Source organism: Trichechus manatus, unplaced genomic scaffold (assembly GCF_000243295.1).
Source record: "Trichechus manatus latirostris isolate Lorelei unplaced genomic scaffold, TriManLat1.0 scaffold00221, whole genome shotgun sequence".
In the NCBI taxonomy this organism is placed as follows: Eukaryota; Metazoa; Chordata; class Mammalia; order Sirenia; family Trichechidae; genus Trichechus; species Trichechus manatus.
The window spans coordinates 3115459-3138722 of NW_004444157.1; the positions used below are offsets into that span (position 1 = coordinate 3115459).

The 23264-nt window shown below is 36.3% G+C and overlaps 1 protein-coding gene across 1 annotated transcript in view; it reads left to right on the forward strand.

Moving 5' to 3' along the window:
- Window positions 1-15178, forward strand: part of NRK (Nik related kinase) — a 146906-nt gene extending 131728 nt beyond the window's left edge. Inside the window, exons 24-29 of the mRNA XM_004388913.2 lie at window positions 3473-3577; window positions 5123-5265; window positions 5554-5703; window positions 8889-9048; window positions 12682-12821; window positions 14518-15178. Coding sequence (XP_004388970.1) covers window positions 3473-3577; window positions 5123-5265; window positions 5554-5703; window positions 8889-9048; window positions 12682-12821; window positions 14518-14613 — 794 coding nt within the window. The 3' untranslated portion in view covers window positions 14614-15178. The remainder of the gene's footprint in view (window positions 1-3472; window positions 3578-5122; window positions 5266-5553; window positions 5704-8888; window positions 9049-12681; window positions 12822-14517) is intronic.
- The last annotated feature ends 8086 nt before the right edge of the window (window positions 15179-23264 follow it).

The following is a 23264-nucleotide window of genomic DNA, read 5'->3' on the forward strand; positions in this document are numbered from 1 at the left end:
CACACACACACACACACACACACACACACACACACACGCCATTAAAGGAAGAACGGTATATTCAGATAATTTAGACATTAAATAAACACAGTACTTTCTTCTAGTTTTAAGTATCACAACTTCCTTCCAAGTCAGATAATGTAAATTTGGAAGCCCCAGAAATGAAAGATACCCTACCCCAGGTGTTAAATCAGGAATTTCTATAACAGAATTGCCTCCTATTTACTTGTAGATTGTTAGTTCAATAAGAGATCATTACAAATGTAGTCATCTTGCAAATCTGTGTCCTTGGTAAGAGGATAGACTAGGTAAGTCCAGTTTTCCTAGCTGACCTCCGATCAATCCAACCCAGCTCTCAACAACCAAAAGCATTTGTCTTACTAACAGGTGGAACAGTAGCATCTTTAGAGAGGACAGCAGTGTACTCATACATGCGTGGTATTTTCATAGCTTTCAAAGATCCACAAAATTATGTACTGACACCAGTTACTGCCCTATATTAAATTTATAATAGGCATTTACTTAACAAAGAATTCCTTTGCTTTTTGGAGGTTAATTGACCATATTCCTTTGACCTACTTGGGAACGGTACAAAAAACAATGAAAGAATAAGCTAGCCTCAGATTGACAGAGAAAGAACTTGTGTGTTGGTCTAAAATGAAGTCTAGCTAGTGAAGCCAGAAGCAATATCTCAGCCAAGGAAGAGGGATTTTAACACAAGGTAGAGATCTAGCACGTAAGATAACAAATTGCATAAGAGCCAGAAGGGCTAACTGAGAACAAGCAGATACCATAGGCCAAGCCGGCAAGAACTTGAGTCCAGGGAAGTCATACAAGAGGAGGCTCAGAGAGGCTATGTCCAGAATCAAGGGAAAAAGTAGCACTATCTGTCTTACAAAGTTCTTTTTTTGGAGAAAGTGACAAATGAGTGAGTGGTTAAGGGTACAGATAGAGGTGGGCGGCCTGGTTGGAATCAGCCACTTACTAGCTATGTGACTTGGCACATCATTTGTTAATATCTTTTTGTTTTTTCTGTTTTAAGAAACTTCATTGAGATATAATTTATGTACTATAAAATGCACCCTTTTAAAGTATACAATTCAATAGATTCAGTATATTTAGAGTTGTGCAACCATCACCAATGTCTGATTTTCATGACCTCAAAGAGAAATCCCGCATCTATTACCAGTTACCGCCCCCCCCATTCCACCTCTCCTCCCCCTACACTCCTAGGAAACCACTGATCTACTTTCTTTCACTATAAAAAAAAAAACCAAACCTGTTGCCATTGAATTGATTCTGCCTCATAGCGACCCTATAGATTTCCCTATTCTTGACATTTTATATAAATAGAATCATTCAATATGTAGTCTTTTGGGACAGGCTTCTTTTAGCATAAAATGATTTTTTTAAAGATTCATCTGTGTGGTAGTATGTATCAGTACTTCATTCTTTTTTATGGCTCAATAATATTCCAATGTATAAATATACCACTTTTGTTTATCTATTCATCAGTTTATAGACATTGGCTATTATGAATAATGTTACTATGAACATTATAATATGTGTCTCTGTGGATATGCTTATTTTCTTTTCTCTCAGGTACAGCTGCCAAACTTTTTCAAAATTCATTATTTTACATTCCCATCACAATGTATAAGGGTTCCATTTTCTCTACAACCTTCCCAAGACTTGTTATTGTGTATTTTTTATTATAGCCATCCAAGTGAGTGTAAAGTGATATCTCATTGTGGTTTTGATTTGCGTTTCCCTAGTGACTAATGATGCTGAGCATCTTTTCATGTGCTTATTGGCCATATCTTCTTTGGAGAAGCGTCTGTGGAAGTCCTCTGCCCATTTTTTGGTTGGGTAATTTGCCTTATTGTTGAGTTAGGAGAGTTCTTTATATATTCTAGATACAAGTCACTTATATGATATATACTTAACTTCTTTGTTTATCAGTTTTCTTAGCTGTAAAATGTGGAAAATAATAACTTGTAAGGTAGTTATGAGGATTTAATGAGTTAAAATTTGTATAACACTTAGAATAGTGACTGGCACTGCTATTTAATTTTCCCATCTTAATTTTGTGTGTGGGTGTATAACTTTGGTTATTCATATGTTGATTATCTGTCTTGTGGCTCATTCTGGCTGCCCATAAAGTATACAATTCAGTGGTGTTGCTTATATTCACAATGTTGTGCAACCATCACCACTATTGTTTCTAAAACTTTTTCGTCACCCCAACCTTTGCTTATTTTTTGTTTGGATTGTTTGTCTTTTTTGTTGTAGACACTTTTAATATATTGTAGATGTTAAAACTTTATCATGTATGTGGTTGCTGTTGTTAGGTGCTGTCGAGTCAGTTCTGACTCATAGTGACCCTATGTACAACAGAATGAAAAACTGCCCTGTCCTGCACCATCCTCACAATCATTGTTATGCTTGAGCCCATAGTTGGAGCCTCTGTGTCAATTATCATGTGTATGATTTGTAAATATTTCCTCCCACTCTGTAGATTGTCTTTTAACTTTCTTGATAATGTCCTTTGATGCATTAAAGTTTTTAATTTTTAACAATTTAACAATATTTTGTTTTTACTTGTGCTTTTGGTTTCGTATCTAAGAAAACATTGCCTAATCCAAGGTTATGAAGATTTACCCTTGCGTTTACTTCGAAGACTTTTATAGTTTTAGCCCTTCTATTTAGGTCTTTTATACATTCTGAGTTAATTTTCTATATAGTGTGAAGTTGGGATCCCATTTCATTCTTCTGCATGTAACTATCCAGTTGTCCCAAAACCATTTGTTCAAGAGACTATTCTCTCCACCATTGAATCATCTTGGGACCCTTGTCAAAAATCAATTGACCATAAATGTATGAGTTTATATCTGTACTCTAAATTCTATTTCATTAATCTATATGTCTATCCTTATGACAGTAAGACACACTATTATGATTACTACAGGTTTGTAGTAAGTTTTGAAATCGGGAAGTGTGAGTCCTCCAACATTTTCTTTTTCAAGACTTTTTTGGCTGTTCTGAGCCCCTTGCAACGCCATATGAATTTTAGGATCAGCTTTTCCATTTCTACAAAAAAAGTCATTGGGATTTTGATAAAGATTGCATTGAATCTATAGATTGGTTTGGGTGGTATTGTCATCTTAACAATATCAAGTCTTCCAATCCATGAACACAGAATGTTTTTCCATTTATTTAGATCTTCTTTAATTTCTTTCAGCAATGTTTCGTACTTTTCAGTGTACAGTTTAGAGTGTTTTGAAGTAAGTGCTAAAACTATAAATTTTGTCCCCTTTTTTTGGACACCAAGTTTTAACCAAGTAACTTTTCTAAAAATACGTTTTCTGTGCTCTTATATTGTGCTTATGACATTTTCAATGACAAATACAAAGACTTGAGTGTTCTTGTTAACTCTATGGAATTGTTACTTCTTTATATTTTATCATTGTAGTTCAACATGAAGAAACAACTTATATTGCAATTGCTTTGAAATCGTCAATTCACCTTTATGTGTGGGCACCAAAGTCCTTTGATGAAAGCACTGCAATTAAAGTGAGTGATCTCCTTTTCATTTGGATTATACGATTTTTCTTCTCCCAGGAAATGATACACAGAGCAATGTTTTGGAATATAAGTGCACAAATATACACCATTCTTCTACAATTAATGTTTAACCCTTTTTTAGACAATTCACAGGCACCATAACAAAGGAGAGTATGAGGGAAATCCCTGACCCCTCCCGTTCCCACCAGCTCCTTACTCCCAATTACTGTAGTCAACATGAAGATGCTCTTTTCTAGAGCCCCAAACACAGGCTTTGGGTGCCACCACAATGGCTTGAAGCTGAGAAAGTCCCTATTCTCTTTTAGTGGGGGGAGGGGGTGGAAAGCAGAGGAAAGGTAAGAAGAGATGCGGCAGTGGTAGAGAGCGGAATCCCATTGGAGGAGGAATGAGGGAAAAGAAAGCCTTCTCCAATTACCAGGGCTACAAAAGATGGGGGTGGGGAGAAAAGTAGTGGGTCTATATTCCTTCCAAGCTAGAACTCTAAAAACGTTTCTCTCTAGAAATATTGTGAGGCGTGGTGGTTAGGTTTATTTGGATTGCTAGTATTATTTTCACCTTTAGTGTTGTTTAGCTGAATTTTTATGGATCAGCCTCAAAAGTTAATGATTTCTGTTTTCTCATATTCCATAAACTGGGAACTGTTTTTATCTAGAGTAACTTATAATGCATCAAAATTAAAGCTATTCCACTTAAATAGGATTATTTTGCATTTATTTGATAGTAATAAGGATGAGTCAATAAACCGGTGGCTTTATATAGAGTCCAGTAGCTCCTAACCTAAGCTGTACACCAGAATCACCTGGAGCATTTGATGAAAATTAAGATCTCAGACCCAACCCCAGGTTGAATTAGTGGGTCTGGAGTGGGGCCTGGGAATCTATATTTTTAACAAATGCCTAGTTGATTTTGAACTAGTTGGTCCACGGCGAATGTTTCCAAAGTACTGATAGGTATACATCCTGATAGACCCCAGGACGATATGCAGGAACTACTACTGTACCTTCGATCAGGATCTGTTTACATGGTATATTTTATAGGCCAATACATCATATGTATACAATAAAGATGGCCTAATTCTTATGACTGTCTCTCAATGTCTATTTGCACAATAAATAAACAGCATATAGACTACTATATAGACAGTCTGGGTCTGCCCTGACACAGATCACATCCCTGATCTGATCTCCCTAAACTGAGCCTTGGATCAGCTGTCAGTATTTGGATATGGGTTTGTTCTTGGGGGTCTGCTGATTGGTCAGAGCTGCCTGGTATGGAGCTGGAAAGCAAAGAGATAAGTACCAACCTTCTGTCTAGCCTGATACACAGTTCCTGTTCCAAGTCCTCACTCCAGTTCTTGAATCCCACCTCGTGACTACCGTATGATGAATGCCATGATACTCAGTCCTCTACTGTGACCTGTCTTGGCAGCGAATCCTGTTTTGGCCATTGGTTTCCTTGGACTAGGAACCATAGGAGCCTAGAGTACTCCCATTCTGTGGTAGGTTAACATGTCTCACCTTTTTCATTCCCTACCAAGTATGCATTGATCAATCAGCAGACTCTGAAGGAGACTACATGTCCTATGAAGCCTATATACGAATACTGGCAAAAATACAGGCAGCTGATCCAGCGAATCGGTTTAAGAGACCAGATGAGCTCCTTCACTTGCTGAAGCTCAAGGCAAGGAATTTAAAGATAACAAACAGAGTGTACTACCATGCAAAGGTCTTATGATCCTTGGCAATTTGCTCTTTGAAGGGAAACTCAATATTTATAATCTGAATATAAATATGTCCTTTTTACAATAACAGACCTAAGAGAAGCTATAATATATAGGTCTTTATCATAGTGCCATTTTAAAAATAAACCTGCATTTTAAAAACCTGCTAAGCAAATAGTGGGAGAGTTTTTGCCTTAGTCCAAGTGTCATTCTTGGCCTTTTGTCCATATTTGGTTTTATATTTGCAGGTATTTCCAACAGTTGGTCGTAAGCCAGTGACAGTTGACCTGGCTATTGGTTCTGAAAAAAGACTAAAGATTTTCTTCAGCTCAGCAGATGGATATCACATTATCGATGCAGAATCTGAGGTTATCTCTGATGTGACCCTACCCAATAACGTAAGATAATACCTTCAGATCCCTAGAAATTATGAGTTATCAGTATTAGAATTTTTTCAACTGTCAAAACCCTTAAAGGTTCAAAAATATGATTAGCAATATATATTTGGGAACTGATAACAAAAAGGTAAGTATAGAATACCGGGAACTAGTTCATGGATAAACAAAAATTGCTGATAGTTTCTTAGGCCAGACAGCTGAGTCTGTACTATAGATAGATTTTGTTTGTCTACAACAGTGTGTTTTGTTGATATTTAATGAATACAGTTTACATTTGAAAATCTGTACTTCTGTTGAAAAACCAGAAGATCTGACAACATCAGGTCCACATTTCTATCTAGCCATTATCAACTGGAACTGATTTATGCCTGTCCCATTTTACATGGGGTATATGCTCTGCATGTCCTATCCATCCATCTTTATGGATTTAGCATAACTAGCCCTTTTTAGGTATTTGAATCTGCGATCCTTCAGCCCTTGAGCACCCCCATAATGCATCAACAGATTCTTTACAAATACAACGTGAGTATTAAAATTTGAACCATTATTATGTATATCCCTCATCTTTATCCATATTGTATTACTTTAACTGCTTTGTATAACAGACTGTCATAGTGTTCTCTTATAGTATCAACTATAGTTGGGATTTTTGATTAAAGGATTCAGAAAAAGCCAATGTACCTCAACTTTTAACCTCTAAAATAACTATAAATAGTGAAAATATGCCTCAACACCTAAAAAAAAGAATAGTAATAAAAATACAATGCATATCATTTATACAAAAAACACCAGCATAGCATAGTATACTCACACACCCATATAAAATATAATTTCACTATATCTCAAATTCACTGATAGCAATGATGTTTGTATTATTGAAAATTATTTTTAAAAGAAAAGGCTGGAGCAGCATTTCTCTGCTTCACCCTTTCTTAATTTCCTAGTTTATAGACAACTAAAATTTTAGCTCTTTAGGATTATATAAAAATTCCAGGAGAAAACTCATATATTTTTAAATCACTGTGTAGTTGTAAGGAGCCCTGGTGGCACAGTGGTTAATGCACTCAGCAGCTAACAGAAAGGTCAGTAGTTCAAACTCGCCAGATGTCGCAGTCTGCTTCCATAAAGATTACAGCTTTGGAAACCTTATGGGGCAGTTCTACTCTGTCCTATAGGGTCACTATGAGTCCGAATCGACTCAAAGGCAATAGGTTCAAGATTGTTGTTGTTAGTTGCTGTTCAGTCGGCTCTGGCTCATGATGACCTTATGTGTAACATAATGAAACATTCCCTAGTCCTGTACCATCTTCATGGTCATTGGTATTAAATCACTGTAGCTATGTGGTGTTTTGAACAGATTTCAGAATTTCTCATATGTCTCTGAGAAATTACAGAGAGCAATTGTCCGATCATGAGTGGGGACATTTAAAAAAAGTGTTTTGGTCATATTAACAATTTCATTAGCTGATAACGTAGTTGTCACCTACAATTATATAGAAATCACCTTGATCATGTAGAAAATACTGAACCAAGCCCAGCCAAGTCACCTAACTATGAGGTCATGTTATTTTTGAGATAAGTCTTACAGTACTCTTTGGATTGGTGTGTCTTCCATAGCTTCCTGCATCTTATTTTTTTCTGCATCTTTTTTTTATGTTGTGTCAGATGGCCTTTATTTAAAAGTGAGTGCAGTACTGAACATTACAGTAGTGGTCCAAGTTTACACTTGTTTGAAAAGCCATTCCAGAAAGCTGAGCCCTCTATACCACTTGACTGCTAAGTAAAGAGAATTATTTCCTTGTGAGGCAATCATTAGTTAATTATCGTAGAAGCTAGCATAAGAGAGGATGAGTTTCTTTAAAACTGTTTTCTGACCTAATTAAGATAGCTTATGTATATTCAGAAATAATATTTTTAGCTAAATACCCTAGTGTCTTGACCCATCAAGAGAGAAAGGAGTCTAATACAAGAGAGGGGAGGGTGTCTTTTGAAACGGAACGTACTAAAAATAGTATTTTCCCCAAGAGTGCTAGATCACAAAAGCTGTAATGCTACAAGGGAGCCATGTGTGCTGAAGAATAATTGGTTACTTCAGGAATCATCTGAGAAGTAAGAGAATTAAATCTGAAGCATTCTGGATTTGCACCGGTCCTGTTTTATTCTAAACAGATTTTATTAAGACGACCTTTCTTTCTTGCACTTTTTCCTCTCTTCATCTCTTTTCTGATTCAGTTGCTCATGCGAGTGCCCAGGCAACGCATTAAAATTGCTTTTCGTCTCTGGATTCCCATTTTAGTTTTAAGGATAGTAGCTGCTGAGACATGGCCTCAAGCACTTGGCCTGAGTATGCTCAGTTTGGCAAGTATAGTTTCTGACTTTCTTCCTGTAATTTGCTAATTTTGAGAAGTGATAGAGTAGTGTAATTGTTCATTGATCAGGGAAATAACTGCTAATGTGACAATTTCTATAGTTTAAGCAAATTTTGTCACATATTTTATGCAGCATAAGAATTAGGAATGCTTGGGTATTTCTTAGTATCTCATATTATGTCATGTAATAAGTCTCTGAATTTGATAAGTTCCTTAGCTTTTGTGAGTCTTAGTCCTTTGTGTATTGAATGTATTTTAAGACTATATAAGTTAGATAAGAAACCATACATTTTGGGAGGAGAAGGGAAGGTGACTGTTATATCAAGCAGTGAAGAATATTATAAAGCTGCCTTTTATAAGCATTTTAAGCTCAAGCTATTTTTAAGTCAATTTTCTATTTCTGATTTGAATTGGCTGATAAGCTGTGATTTGATTGGTTCACATATTCATTACTAAAGTGTTCATAGATGTGCTGAAATTAATTTAAATTCAACTCTGTAGAAGTAACATCTATTATATGTAACATTTTGTGAAAGTGGAGCAACTTTCTCTGTGTTGGAAATATATCTGGACTTGTTTCAAGATGGTATTTCTCAAAAATGTAAAGAAATATTGCACAGTGACTACTTTAGGCCATAAGGAAGGCTCTTTTCAAGGTTTGGATGGCATGTAGTTTAATTTTGAAATAGACATTTTCTCCTCCTTTCCCTGCACTTTGAACCTCGTTTTGGTCTTTATTGCTCAGTCAAGCTGCTTCAATTAAAGTAATAGTGATAAAATGTTGGACACATAAATCTTTATGAAACATAATTCCAGCCCCTGGAAATCATTATACCACAGAATATCGTCATTCTACCTGATTGCTTGGGAATTGGCATGATGCTCACCTTCAATGCTGAAGCCCTTTCTATGGAAGCAAATGAGCAACTCTTCAAGAAGATCCTTGAAGTGTGGAAAGACATACCATCTTCTGTAGGTATGTATAAAATTTCTTAGTCTTTTAGATGATCCCAGAGCAGCTTTGAAAGAGTAAAAAATATGTCCTAATAAAAAGTTGCTTGTATTATCATCACATTTTCTCAAGGTACGTACTATTAATTTGGGATCCTGCGTACCTGTTCCCTTAGGAAGATAGTGTGTGTGTGTGTGTGTGTGTGTGTGTGTGTGTGTGCGTGTCGTATGCTTAATGAATTCACAGGAATACCACTAAGAAGCTGCTTTTGGTTATCCAATTTGTTGTTCATTTGAAATAGTTATGTAATTGAAACAGGAATGAATTCTGTTCCACAACAATCTATATTTTTAACTCCTTTTGCTTGCAGACTTTACACAGATGTTGAAAATCCTTCTTTCCATCACATTGATTTTTGGGGTTTACACTTATCTTAAGAGACTGCCAAATGGTGATTTAAAAAAGAGCAAAATACTTCTATTTCTCACAGTCAGTAGTGTTCTGTTTAGTGACTGATACGTCTGTGAAGAATCAAATTCAAACCGAATATGTGACATATTAGTTGTCACAAAAATTTCATCATTCCTCATTTAGAAAAAAGATAGATAATGACTGACTAGAATGCCTATTAGATACCACCCAGATGGCAAAGTAAAGATAACTGCCTTTTCTTCTTCATCAGACAAGGACCTTTTTTTTTTTAGTTCCTAACCATGCAGTGTTGCTGAGCTGGGAAATCAGAATAATTCTTGGGTATGTCTCTGAGGCTTGGTAAATATAGGGGTGATTGTAGATAGAGAACAGAATACATATGATAATTAGAAATATTAGAGAAGGCAGAAAGATTTGATAGAGGATAAATATGAAAGGAGGAGGAATTTAATGGAATAAATAAAGGGGTGAGAGAGAGGGAAAGAGAGAGAAAGAAGGAGGAAGAGAAGAAGTATGTCAACAGAGAACCCAGAAACTTATGAAATCTCTGTAAAATTGCTACATGTGGTTCTCATGTGGCTTTAAGGACCAGTTTGAAAGAACCGCCTTTTAATGGTCATTTTTCATTATGGGATAACGGCACTTTGCATTACATCTGCAGAATCCATTCTTTTTGCATACATAGTATTAAGGATTGTCCTGAAAACCTGTTCCATTTCCTCCAAACAGGTAAGAACTCACAGAGGGTTTATAACTGTTTTAAGTGACAGAAGGTAATGCTTACACCATAATTGACAGATCTGGGGCAAAAGGAACTAAAAATAAAGAATTTTTTCTAATCTTTACAGTGGTAGTTTTGTGATCAGCATGTTAATCAGAAATGGGAATAAGGAAATTCAATTCAAATGAGAGGTTGAAGGAATCCCTATATTTATGCCACTAGACGATCATAGGAATCAAAGAGATCTTGAAAAGTCATCTGGCACAGTTCTTGTCATTAGGACATCTTCTGACCTAAAAGAAAAAGCTATTTTAATTTGCTAGAATTTGAAAAACATCTCCCTATATATATATGTAAAATAAATTATAGTACTATAAGAACATGATATTTTTGTTTGCCTATTAAAGATTTTTGAGAATGTACTAAAGATTACAGTATAATACTAATATTACATACATCAATTACTCTATTTTTCTGTCTAAAAAAAACCTTAGCAATTTAAAACTAACCCAGATCCATGTGTCCCCAATCTTAAGTTTTACACTTCCTCAAGCTATAATAAATATTTATAATAATAGGATAATTGCTTTGGATTTCCAAACAAATGTTTAGAGGCACAGCAATCACAGCAAGTATTACTAAGTGTCCAGCCTCAGAAAGCAAGCTGTCCCATACAGCTACTCAGTAGCTAGGTTTAAGTGGTGAATTTATGTGCCAAATTTTTCAGCAGGCTTTAGTTTCAAGACTAAGGTAGAAATTTTGGGATGCTATATCAATTGTGTACTTGAATTCAGCAAGTAGCCTATGCATTAAGCTTAGAAATCTCCGCCCTGTGAGGTTGTTGACAAAAATACCATTTTTAATGAAGTAGTCACATAGGTGAATAAATACAAATCCAGATAGACTGTATCTATTACTTGTTCGCATCACTCAGGCCATTGTGATTTCCCTTGCTTCCTTTATATCTGGGCTGATTTTAAGTCTAATCTGAAATTAAACTTATGAAGTCTTCTTCCAGGAAAGCAATTTTTCTGAATCAAAATGATTGTAACTTAATTACAATTTTGGTATCATTTTCATATGCATCATATTTTGAATTTTAATGTAAAAGGAAGGAGGAGATAGTAAATGCTTCACAAGTTTTAGTTGCAGGATTCAAAATGGTTCATACTATGCCTATGAAGAGTCATTTTTATAAAAGCTTAATAATATCTTCATGAGTCCTTTTATCCATATTTAATGCGTACAAACACAGCCAGATAAATTTTTGTTTAAACAAAGGCATTCTAGAACATTTGAGAAAGATAAGGAAATATATATATATATATATATATATATATATATACACACCCCAAAAAAAACCATTGCTGTCGAGTAGATTCCGATATATATATGTGTATATATGTGTGTGTGTGTATATATATCTCCAAGCCCTGGTGGTGCAGAGGTTAAGTGTTCAGCTGCTAACCAAAAGTTCAGCAGTTCAAATCTACCAGCTGCTCCTTGGAAACCCTATGGGACAGTTCTACTCTGTCCTATAGGGTCACTATGAGTCAGAATTGACTTGACAGCAGTGGGTTTGGTTTTATATATATATTAATTTTTATCAACATTGAACTTCTTCTGTAATGGAAAGTCAAATTAATTCACCGAATTCTGATTTGTTGATATGGGAATGAGGGTGCCTTATTTTGGTGTTTTCCAGACTATTTTAGCTTTAGTCAAAATCTTGATGATGTTTTAAGTACTAGAATTTTGTTTATTTATGGAAATTTGCTTCCCTTTAAAGAATATAAAGAATATCAACTTGAAATTTCAACATTTAACAGTTATGCTTTTCCCTATGCCTGAAAATACCTTACAACACCAGCTGGCTGTATGGCTATTTACATAATGAGGTTTCTGCTTTAAGGTAATTATTATCATCATCTTTATTGTCACAAAGTAATATAAACAGGACCAAAAAGTTAAAATATTATAAAAATTTCCTGAGCAGAAGAAAGCCTTAACGGATTCAAACAAGCTTCAGTTCTCTTTATATAACATCGTAATTTATTGAATTGCATTAGAGTTGCTAACGTCATTCTTGCAGCAAGTCATTTTTCTTAACAGTTTTCATTTTTAAGAGTCAGGTTTCCATGTATATCACTTGAGTACAAATGCAAACCCATATGGAATGCTGTACTTTACCAAGACTAAAATAAAGAATGACTGGGTAGATTTGAATTTCCCTAACTAACCCTTGGCTTTTTCTGTGGTATTGGAGAAGCCAAGAGATCTAGAAATTCTGTGTTGGTCACAATGGTATCATTAGATAGCTGGTTTGAACATCACTCCTGAGCAGCAAAATGACCAAATGACTGACTATAGAAGGAGAAGAAAATGGAGGGATTTTTTTCAACCTAAACTATAACAGTGAGCCTCTTAATAATCAAACATTGACTGTCGTTATAATTTTCTTTCACTGCTGGAAAAATTTTGTGCTTTTATAATTTTTATTGTAGCTTATGAGTGTACACAGAGAACCACAGGATGGGGTCAAAAGGCCATTGAAGTGCGTTCTTTGCAATCAAGGGTTCTGGAAAGTGAGCTGAAGCGCAGGTCAATTAAGAAGCTGAGATTCCTGTGTACCCGAGGGGACAAGGTATAGCTTACATCTCCCAGTTATAACAAAAATAAAGCAAACATTATAAATTAACTAAAGAAAGTTATATCCTTTTCCTTCCAGCCATGAATGTATTTGTGCTATATTTTTCAAATTGACTTACTATTGATAAAAACAATTCAACATTTTACATCAAAATATTGATTTGGTAAATGATAAAATTTGGTTTCAAAAGGAAGCCATTTTTTTAAAAAGTAAAAATTCTGCTCATGTCCTAAGGGAAGCTTAGCTATTATCTTGTTTGGTGTGAAATCCATTATTGTCTTTGATCCATAATCCTTTCTATTTTCATATTAAACTGATATTTTACACAGTATGCTTGAGCAAATCTGCCTTTTAGACCTTTAGATAATAATCTAATAACAGAAAAAGGAAAAAATTATGTGGTAGGCCTTGTGCTAGGTACTTTAAAAAGTTATCTCATTTAATCTTCACAAGTAGATATTACTATGTCCGTTTTGCACCAAAGAAAAATAGAAGTTGAGATTTGGCAATTACTTGGATAATTTTATCAATTTCGATAACCATTTCAGATGGTTTATATTGAAAAGATCATCACATAAAATCATTTTCAGTCTCCACATATTATGAGAAATAAAAGCACAAAGCTAGAATTAGAAAACATTCACATTTAGAAGACACTGCAAAAGGATTCAAGTTAATATCAGAACAACTAGGGTAAAGCAGTGTACATCAAGGAAAGGTGCCGATTTGCAGTGCAAAGGGATGTAATGGAAAGGTCCAGTGTTTGAGATAAGACAGACCTAGGATGCATTCCTGGCTCTGACACCTAACTAGGTGTGAGAAGCTGAAAAGTTTGATTAATCTCTCCCAGCCCTAGTTTCTTCATCTCCAAAATGGGGATATTAATAACTGCTTTGGAGGTCATTGTGAGAATTAATGACAATGTGTACATAGTAAGCATCTCACAGAGTGCCTGGCACATAAAAGGTGGTGAGTCAAGGGTAGCTAGCATATCTTATCATTATCATCATTTTTATGTCACAAACCCTCCTAAGTATAACCATTGTGGATGTTGAAAGCCCCAGTCATGACAAAGAGGCCCCTGTTTGATATTTATGTCCATGTTCTAGTCTGATTTTCTTTATGGTACAAACCACATTTACCCAACATGTCCCTGTCTAAGCCATTGTGTTTAACTCGTATCAACCTATTGATGTTGGTCCATTCCACTGAAAGAGTGAATTGCAAAGTAGAAAATTTCAGTGGCCACTTAACACCAGCAGCAATGGCAAACAGCAGCTAAATAATTTAATTGTTTCCTTATTTTAGAAGAAAAAGAAAAGACAACTTGAGTAAAAGTGGTAGATTATTGAAAAGAAGACAGAAAAAGGGAATTTTTTAACTAAAACTAATCAAAAACTTTAGCAGATGAATGCCACCTACAAGAAACTAACTTTTTTTAAGCCATACAAACTAAAATTATATAGAATACGGTAAGCAGTTATTTTTTAAATCTATGATTTAGACTCCATACTAATTGAAATTCTTATTCTTTTTTAATTTCTTAATATTTTATTGGCAGATGAAGAGGAATTGAAATTATAGTTGCATCATAGTACTTAAAACTTTTGTCTATCGAATATAAGGTTAAAATATATTAAATATCTACTGACGGTGTCTCTTTCTCTCTCTCTCTCTCTCTGTTTTAAAGCTGTTCTTTACCTCTACCCTGCGCAATCGCCACAGCCGGGTTTACTTTATGACCCTCGGAAAACTTGAAGACCTCCAAAGCAATTATGGTGTTTAAAAGATTCCAGTGATTTATTATGATGGCATTTACAAGCATCACAAATATGCAGTTTGCATCTTTAAATTTCCGAGATTAAATGAGCATTCAGTTTTTTTGTTGTTGCTGTTGTTAGGGAAAATTAAATCAGAGAATTAACTTTTAATGTAGCACAGAATAGTTTTAATGAGAAATGCAGCTTTATATAAAATTAACTATAGCAAGCTCTATGTACTCCAGTGGTGTACAATGTCTTTTGCACAAACTTTGTAACTTTTGTTACTGTGAATTCAAACATTACTCTTTGGACAGTTTGGACAGTATCTCTATCCAGATTTTACAACATGGAGTCAAGAAACCTGTTATGAGTTAGAGTCCAGGTGGTTTTCAGAAGAATTGGCCCTGACTAAAAATTTTCAAGAAAAGAAAATCAGCAACAAACCATGTGTGATTGGTCCAAAGTCATACATAGAATCAAAAGTTAGATCATGAACTGAAAATAGCAAGGACTATGCTGTAGAGCAGACTGATGTCTGCCTGGTTCATACCTAGAGATGCTACAGTGAAAACAGGAAAAAAACAAACATTTGCCATGAAGTCGAATCCAACTCCTGGCAACCCCATATTGTCAGAGTAGAACTATACTCCATAGGGTTTTCAAGGGCTCATTTTTCAGAAGTAGATTGTCAGGCCTTTCTTCCCGGGCACCTCTGGGTGGACTTGTACTTCTAACCTTTCAGTTAGCAATCGAGCACTTAACTGTTAGTGCCATCCAGGGATGCCCGATAAAGGGAGAAGAGCCACCCATTTCCTCACTGATTGTTTGAAGGACCTCCATAACGGTTAAGCCCACAGAGACCAGTTGTGTGCTTTTCACCCCATATTAAGCTAGTTTTCTCCTGATAAGAAGAAAACCTCAGATACTTGGTTTCTCTCAGAACCCCAAGAGGTGCAATAGCTGTTTTTACAAACCACCAAATAATACACTTGCAAGCCTGAATACAGGACTGATCTCCTATACGCATGTACTGTAGAATGAGTTTTTTGTTTTTTTCTTTTTCTTTTTAATCCTTTAAAGTAGGCGTCAACTCGTCCTACAAGGATGGATTGGATTCTTGTCTGGCCAACAGTGTGACCATAAGATAGCATCAGATATTTTCCCACCCCTATATTAAACTATATAAAATTGCCCTCTGGTTATTAAACGAAAACTAGAAAGCATAACAGCAAAAAAACTTTGCTAATACTCGTCTTTTTTGTGATTCTGTGAAATCAAAACTTAATCTGAAAACATTTCAGTGATAAGTTCATATGTAGAGACAGGTTAAAAAACTTCAAAGATTTTGTAAAAAAAAAAAGTAATAATCTCATCACATATCTGAGGCCACAAAATTAGACTGATTATTGAAAATCATATTAGTCCGTCATCTAAATATCTTATAGACACCACAGATAGGTGATGTTGGTCACCTGTGGTGATTTCTACCTGGTAAAAAGTATAATTTCTGCATATTCATCCTCAATACCATGGTTGGTTCTGGGGCAGTAGAGAGGCAGCAGAACTACCACAAAGTATACCTCAGTATAATTCCTCTAGTTCTGCTTCTAAAATTGGAAGACAGTGCTAGTGGGATAATAATTTCAAACTACCTGGTTAACCAAAATACAAAAGCAGCTGACTATGTGTGATTTCAGGACAGTACATAATTTCTGGCACCCTTGGTGCCAGAAATGAAGATTTGGATTTTCCTAACAACTTATATCAAGAGTGTCGTAGCTCAATATTGAGAATTTAGGAGAACCTGAATCCATGAATTAAAGAAATAAATGTGACTCACATTTCTGTTACTGTGACACAATAATGTGACCCTAAAACTGGCTTACCCTTGAGTGTTTACAACTCGAATGACTTTTTAAATACAGTAATTTAAAAAGAAAACAAACTTTTATGTCAAATTATTTCCTTAGAAATAATCTGCATTACTATAAATTTGTACACCAAAAAGGCCATGGGGAACTTTGTGCAAGTACCTCATCGCTGAGAAAATGGAGCTTGCTATGTTTGAATTTCAGAAATTGTTCTCATATAAGTAGTGTAGAATCAAGTCTTTTAAAAATTCATTTTTTTCTTCATAATAGTTACTCAAAGTTAAGGTTCAAAATTAAGTCTTATATTAAAATCATATTGTTAAGGGAAGTAACTATTTTAGTAAATCAACTCCCATTGTACTCTGTGGCTGTTATTCCAGTTAACATTGGACATTTTTAACTGAATCTACAAAGATGTCCCAAAGTAACCAAGCAAGAGAGATTGCAGATTCGTAACTGAGCTTTAAAGGATAAGGTGTTAATGAAGAAAGGAAGCTGGGCACATATCAAGAAGGATGGTTGTAAGGTAGGATGTCCAAACAGCTAAAAACCAGTTGCCTTCAAGTCGATTTCAACTCATGGCAACCCCACGTGTGTCAGAGTAGAAGTGTGCCCGTAGGATTTTCAGTGACTGATTTTTTGGAAGTAGATTGCCAGGCCTCTCTTCTGAGACACCTCTGGGTGGACTTGAACCTCTAAGCTTCCAGTTAGCAGCTGAGTGCATTAACCACTTTCACCACCCAGGGTAATAGATTTAATCACAAATATTCATCTGGAGCCTTTAGATCCTTTGCCAACTGAAACTCCAAAGTGAAGGGACAATGACAGTGCATAGTCAGTGTACTTTGTATCTGAAGAAATTATATCTACACCCCACCTCGTAGCAATAGCACTTGGAAGCCCCAGCCCATCACAGAAGCATGGACAGGGGGCCCTGGCAAGCCAATTTTCTAGTCCTGCGATTTGAAGCATGAAAGGTTTGACTGGTTATGAGCAGCGCTGGGGACAGTACTATAGTCTTATTTTAGTGCAATTTAATTTTTTTCACCAAAGCCCTTTTCCAAAATAAATGGCATTATTGAAAATTAGAAAATGATAGGTGAAAAGGGGTGATAAGAAAATTTCTGAGTGATTACATCTGTTGAAGTAAGATCCTCAGTGAAAGCAGAAAGAAGAGGGGGATAATCATTATTAAGACTGTAAAATAGATGCAGCAGAATCACACATATGCATGCTTACAAAACATTAGAATGCATAGATTTTGATATTTTCAGTGCTACCAGTGTCTAGATAAATTAATCACTATTTTCTGCCAAGGTTCACTTAATTGAAACAGTATGCATAAAATGAGGAATAATGCCACATGCATTCAATGGGATCATTTAAGTACTCTTTTCAATTAGTTTTGAGAAATGTGCCTATTTAAATCTGCTCTAACTTAAAAAATATATTGAAATAATCTTTGAGACTGCTAATTGTTTTATCAGAAAATCTGCAATGAATCAGTGTTTATCCTGTAAAAATAAAAATTATTAAAATGATTGATCTCATTATTAAAATATACTTGCCTAGTGTCTCAAAATTCATTTATTTAATGTAATAATGCGCTGATGGGAAGGTGTTAGGGGTTCTGCCTGTTCTTACCATTAGGAGTTCTGGCCAAGGAGGGGGGTCTGTTAATCCGATTAGAACTTCCTGGCTACAATGGTGGAATAAGAAACAGAGGTACAGTCTCACACAGTATGGATAAAGCCCAAACAAATAGAAATGGTGCCTGCCTTCCCACCCACCCCAGTATCCAGAAGTCCAGCGGAGAAGAAACAGAGACGGAACCCTATCAGAGAGAGGACTAAAGATTTATAGTTTCTTAGCATTCATGAAAGGATTTAGGGCAGGCTGATGGTGGAAAACGGAAGATAGAGTAATTATGGCAACCTGCACGTTATCAGGAAAACTAAGCCCTTCCTTGGTGGCCAGAAAAGCAACAGCAATTCTCTCAGCAGGTCTCCGCAGTTTTGCATTAGGGGCAGAGTTCCACGCACATCCTATTGTCTCTGGTCGTTCTGGAGAGAGGTTTATCAAGCCCTCCATTTAGGGCCAGCTGGGTGTGGTCCTAATTTGTCAGTTGTGGCCAGGGATTCAACAGCTTGGGTACCCAGACACATCAAATACGCGCAGGCTTTTAGAGGTTCAAAATGTTTTATTACAAATTGACCCAGCTTTACATATAGGGTCCACAGACATCAACTACTTTAAGGGACAGTGTCGTGAGCCAAGGAAGAGTATCATAACAAATTGGAATTGCCAAGTGAAGCCCCAAGGCTGAGAGAGGGCATTATCCTAGGAAAAATTTACCAAAGCGTGGGGACAGGGTAGGTCATGAGTAGAAATCACTATTAGTAACTTCTCACTCACCAGGGGAGCAGTGGGTTTAAGGACCTCCATGTTGCAAGTCTATTGACAATATTTTAACAGCACTGTGATTTCCATTCCAAGAGTACTTTTTATTTATAAGCTCTTTGCCCTCAATTAAGAATACTCAGATTCCTGAAGATACTAAAGCCAGTGAATGTGGCCACTCAATTTATAAAACTGAAGCAGCTAAGAAATTAAAGCCTAAGCAGGTTTCAGAACGCGTTGCCACGTTTTATATCTTATTGTTCACAACCATGTCAACTGATTCAAAAAGTAATCACCAGAATAGTTCCAGAGGGAGTTAAAAATGGATTTGTATTTTCAGAAGCTAGTCCACAGCCAAGTTTGTAGACAAATACCAAATCGGGTTTGGGATTAACTCTTTTTTATACCTTTACCATCCCACGTGTCCAAGTGCCTAGTTTGGTGCTTCATATACAACAAAGTTTCAATAAACACACAAGTTAAAAGGGAAAAATGGACCTTTTTTTTTTGCCTGGATCTTCCTAGGTGATATTTACAAATCCACCAGACACTCCTTGGAAACCCTATGGGGCAGTTCTCCTCTGTCCTGTAGGGTCTCTATGAGTCGAAATCGACTCAATGGCTGTGGGTTTGGTTTTTTGGTTTGGGGTAATTTCCAGTCATCTCACTCCACAAACCTGAAATGAAGTCAAGAATAAGTCAATATAAAAAGTCTGGCTGTATTATTATTTTTATCTTTAAAAGCAACACATTAGGGGCCACTGTACCCCTTTGGCGCAGTGTTTAAGAGCTATGGCTGCTAACCAAAAGGTCAGCAGTTCAAATCCACCAGCCGCTCCTTGGAAACCGTATGGGGCAGTTCTACTCTGTCCTATAGGGTCACTATGAGTCAGAATCAACTCGACAGCAGTGAGTTTGGTTTTGGTTTTATACTCCCTTAGTAATTAATTACTCAAGGCTCATGAGTAATGGCAAATGTCTAAAAACATAAAAACAGTACGAAAAAATGAAAGATTAAGCCATTCAACTGGTTGTTTTGCACACACAAAAACTTGGTTTGAATGTGTTTCTGTTTCACAAGATAGAGTCTTATGTTGTAGCATCTTGAGACTTATTTAAAGGTCTTCAAAGCTCGTCAGTATGACACTTTTTCATTCAAAAATGTTTAAAATTTTTCCATAAGCAAATACAAGATATCAGATCTCAGGCATTCCCTAAAAACACTTTCTGAGCAGATGAAATAGAGTCTGTCTGCAGGTGGGTAAGTGTCCATTAAAATGCATGTCACATGGGCCCACCTATCCAGAAGTCTAAAAAGCGAGCATGCAGCACCATGAAGTTGAGTCTATAACAGTTGAAATAGAAATTAATAGAATGAAATTCAAAGAAAATTGGATTACACAAAAAGTAAAAGCACAAGTAAAATTATAGGACTAGCTGGGAAAATACGGGCATCATTTAACAAAGTAAAATATGTGAATTTTACTCCATGAACTTGAATGTACAAAACACACACACACACACAATACATACACACACAAAAACTGAGTTATTTGAACTCTCACTTCCAGCCTACCAAGCTGAAAAGAAATTTAAACATTATGTGAGCTTTCCTCATTCATACATTAGAGTTGTACAAAGGTGCCAGGCATCTCTTAAAGATCAAAAAATTCAGAGGTACCTCATTAGTCCACACAGATATGTTCCTTGTTCACCTAGTCTCTTGCAGTGGCTCTGGGGCTGCTGTGTCGTGTGTGGCCATGGAAATCCTTGTCAAGGCAGAGAGCCAAGACACTTAGGGAGTCATATCCACTGTGTTCCTACTACCTCCCTGGGTGCTGGCTAGGCATGAGTCCCTGCTGCTTTAGAAACCACAGTTCCTCCTATCCTTTCTCATTCTTGGGGAATCTCCCTCTCTCCCCTCAGCTAGTACTTCTGTCCCCCAACCCCCACCTCATCTCAGATAAAAGGAACTTACCTCTTTTGCTTCCCTTTTTGAGAATGACCTAACAAAATTGTATGAAAGAGCTTAGGCTTTAAAAAAGTCTAGCAAGAGGTTTTCTGGCAATTTTTTGCTTTCGATTCTGCTGCACAAACCCCATTTCTGAGAAAAGGAACCATCCTTGAACTGGTGCAGGGGAAATTCAATGAGAACAAAATATAAATTAAGCCCACAATTAATTACTGTGTCACCCACATACGAAAAATTTGCAACTTAAGTGGTAATCAAAGAAGTGCAAATTTTTAAAAATTAGGATATTATTGCTATTGGTAAGGAAGGCCAGAAATTTTTAATCATCTCTAATCACCCCATCTACAGTCCTCTGCCTAGTACTCTAATCCCTTCTTCTGTGCCTTGTTGCAGCTTCCAAACAATTGTCCCTTCTAGGTTGTTGTTCTTCCTTTCTCCCTGAAATCTCTCACAGTTAAATCTCCTGCTATCAGACAATACTACCCATTACCTCTCTTTGTGAAGGGTAGCACAACCCTAAAGCACTCTTCTGCTAACTAAAAGGCTGGCAATTCAAGCCCACACAGCAGCTCCTTGGGAGAATGACTTGCCTTTCTGTTCCTGTAAAGATTACAGCCAAGAAAACCCTATGGGAGGAAACCAAAGACTCAAGGAAGAAACTAGTCTACAGACAAATAGTCTACACATAACACGGCCTCATCTGCCCTGAAACCAGAAGAACTAGATGGTGCCTGGCTAACACTACCGACCATTCTAATCAGGGCCACAGTAGATGGGCCCTGATAGAATGGGAGAAAAATGTGTAACAGGACCTCAAATTTCTAAAAAAACAAAAAACAACCAGACCTACTGGACTGGTTGAGACTGAAGGACACCCCGAGAGCAGTGCCCTGAGATACTCTTCAAAGCTTGAACCAAATCTAACCCCTGAGGTCACCTAGTAGCTAAATAACAAATTGGCTAAAAAAATAAGGACTATCACCCGTAAGTATGGTGCTTCTTTAAAAAAATCACCTATATGAGACCAAACAGTCAACAATTACTTTAAAACAAAGATGAGAATGTAAGGGGGCAGGGAAACTAGATTAATGGAAACGGAACCACCAGAGTGGAAATAATGAGAATATTCATGCATTATGAAAAATGTAACCAATGTCACTGAACAACTTGTGTAGAAATTGTTGAATGGGAACCTAAACTGCTGTGTAAACCCTCACCAAAAATACAATAAAATATTAAAAAGCAAAACAAAACTTATGGGACAGTTTTACTCTGTCACATGGAGCACCATGAGTCAGTTCTACTCTGTCATGTGGGGTCGCCATGAGTCAAATATCGACTTAACAGCACCTAACGACAATTACAACCCCTCTTTGTTGCAGTCATGTATAGACTTCAACATTATTTCTCCTTATTACTTAAAGATTCTAGCACTGGCTATCTGCTATTTCCTCTAAAACTACGTCTGCTATAATTCTTGATAATGTTAATATCAACTTAAATGATTCTGCCAATATCTTTGCTTCTGAAATCTATGACTCCCTATCCAATAAGCTTGACCATATTATCTCAGTCACCTGTTCCCACAGTAATACCCTCTAGGCCACATCATTACTAATAACTATACTTTCTTCACAAGATCACTTTCTAGTGTCTCACTGTCTTCATTTTTCCAAATGATTCCCCCTATTACTAGACTCTGAAAAGTATTTGACCCCATATGGACCCACACTCCATTGATCCTAATGCCTTCTTACTCCTCTTCACCCTTGCCCAAATAGGCTGTTAATCCCTTGCTTACTCAGCTAGGATTCCATGCCATATCAACATAATCACTCCTTTGCATGTGCCTTTAACTCCATTGCTTGGAAAAACCACAACTTTCCTTGAGTGGAACTCTGTCTCCTCCAAACCCACATCAGCGCAGCCCACTGTGGCTATAGAAAACACACAACTGTGCTAACTAGACTCATTTTAAATTTATGAATGAAAGTCACAGTGGATTGGCAATGCCATCCAGCAACCTATACTACATTCCCCTAGTCCACTCATTCACCCACCCTCCTAGATGAAAATTTTATACTTTCTCTTCTGTCCTCATTCCTCCAAAACTCCCTCTCTCATTCTCATTCTCCTCCAAAACTCTCTCCCTCATTCTCACCTAATAACCTTCAGTCCTACTTCATTGAGAAAAAGACTTTATTATTATTATAGCTATTTTACTGAGTGTGAAGTGGTATTTCATTGTAGTTTTCATTTGCATTTCCCTAAAGACAAATGATGTTAAGCATCTTTTCATGTGCTTGTTGGCCATTTTTTATATCTTCTTTAGAGAAATGTCTATTCAAATCTTTTGCCTGATTTTTAGCTGGATTATTTATCTTTTTTTTTTTTTAATGTGCTTTAGGTGAAAGTTTACAGCTCATTCAAA